This window comes from Sinocyclocheilus rhinocerous, unplaced genomic scaffold (assembly GCF_001515625.1).
Source record: "Sinocyclocheilus rhinocerous isolate Xijiao unplaced genomic scaffold, SAMN03320098_v1.1 scaffold85, whole genome shotgun sequence".
NCBI lineage: Eukaryota > Metazoa > Chordata > Actinopteri > Cypriniformes > Cyprinidae > Sinocyclocheilus > Sinocyclocheilus rhinocerous.
In genome coordinates, this window is record NW_015649998.1 from 1,539,897 (window position 1) to 1,540,851 (window position 955).

The following is a 955-nucleotide window of genomic DNA, read 5'->3' on the forward strand; positions in this document are numbered from 1 at the left end:
AATGGAACCTTATTGTAGTGTTACCAAAAATTCATTAAAATACTGGCATGAGTAAGCATGTCTCTTTAAATGTTTTTATAGAAAAGACACCAAAACGGCGGAAAATGTGCATGGAATTTGAGCTCAATTTCATAACACAGTTGGTCGCAAAACAGTCTCTATTTTGTAATAAAATAAAATTAATTTGTGCCCAACACAAATACCTGAAGAACTCCATGAAGGAAAATCCATAGCCATGCTGTTCAGCAATCCCAGCACACACCACATTTGCAGATGCTCCAATCAGTGTTCCATTTCCTTTGGGAATAGAAAGAGAAGAAGAAAAAATGAATGACTATCTTGGATAACTCTGATAGCTTGAATAAACATAGACATTCATTTATTTTTAAAGAAAAAATAAATGTTTGCCTAGTGAATTCTTCCATGTATACTCTCTCTCTCTATATATATATATATATATATACTGGTAAAAAAAATGTATAGCCTGAATACACTGTAAGTCGCTTTGTATAAAAGCGTCTGCTAAATGCATAAATTATTAAATTATTATTAATTAAATTATTATTAATTATACTTTAACCAGTCACTTGTCTGCCTTGAGAGAGAGGATCTGAGAATTTGTAAATGTTTAAATAGCACTATATGTCCTCTACAAATACAGCACTGTACAAACACGGATCTTTATAAATTAATATTAGATTTGATTTGGTGCCAATGTGCACAGCAGATTTTGTTATGCTGATTGCAATTTATAGTTCTCCACTGTGCAATCACTTCTGTTAGAGTACCAGCAATGAAATGACCTTCAGTGCTAAATTGCAGAGGTGATTTAGCAAGGGTTTTTTTTTTTTTTTTTTTATCATCTTTTTTAGTTGTTTGGACTTCAAATATGCGTATTGTTAATAAAGATAACATCTATTTGAAAATTTGCTTCAACGTTTTCGGAGATGTGAGC

General features: G+C 31.4%; 1 protein-coding gene across 1 annotated transcript in view; it reads right to left on the reverse strand.

The window, feature by feature from the left end:
- Window positions 1-955, reverse strand: part of LOC107711007 (P protein-like) — a 71,837-nt gene that overhangs the window by 1,368 nt on the left and 69,514 nt on the right. Inside the window, exon 26 of the mRNA XM_016515907.1 lies at window positions 204-297. Within this exon, the coding sequence (XP_016371393.1) occupies window positions 204-297 (94 nt within the window). The remainder of the gene's footprint in view (window positions 1-203; window positions 298-955) is intronic.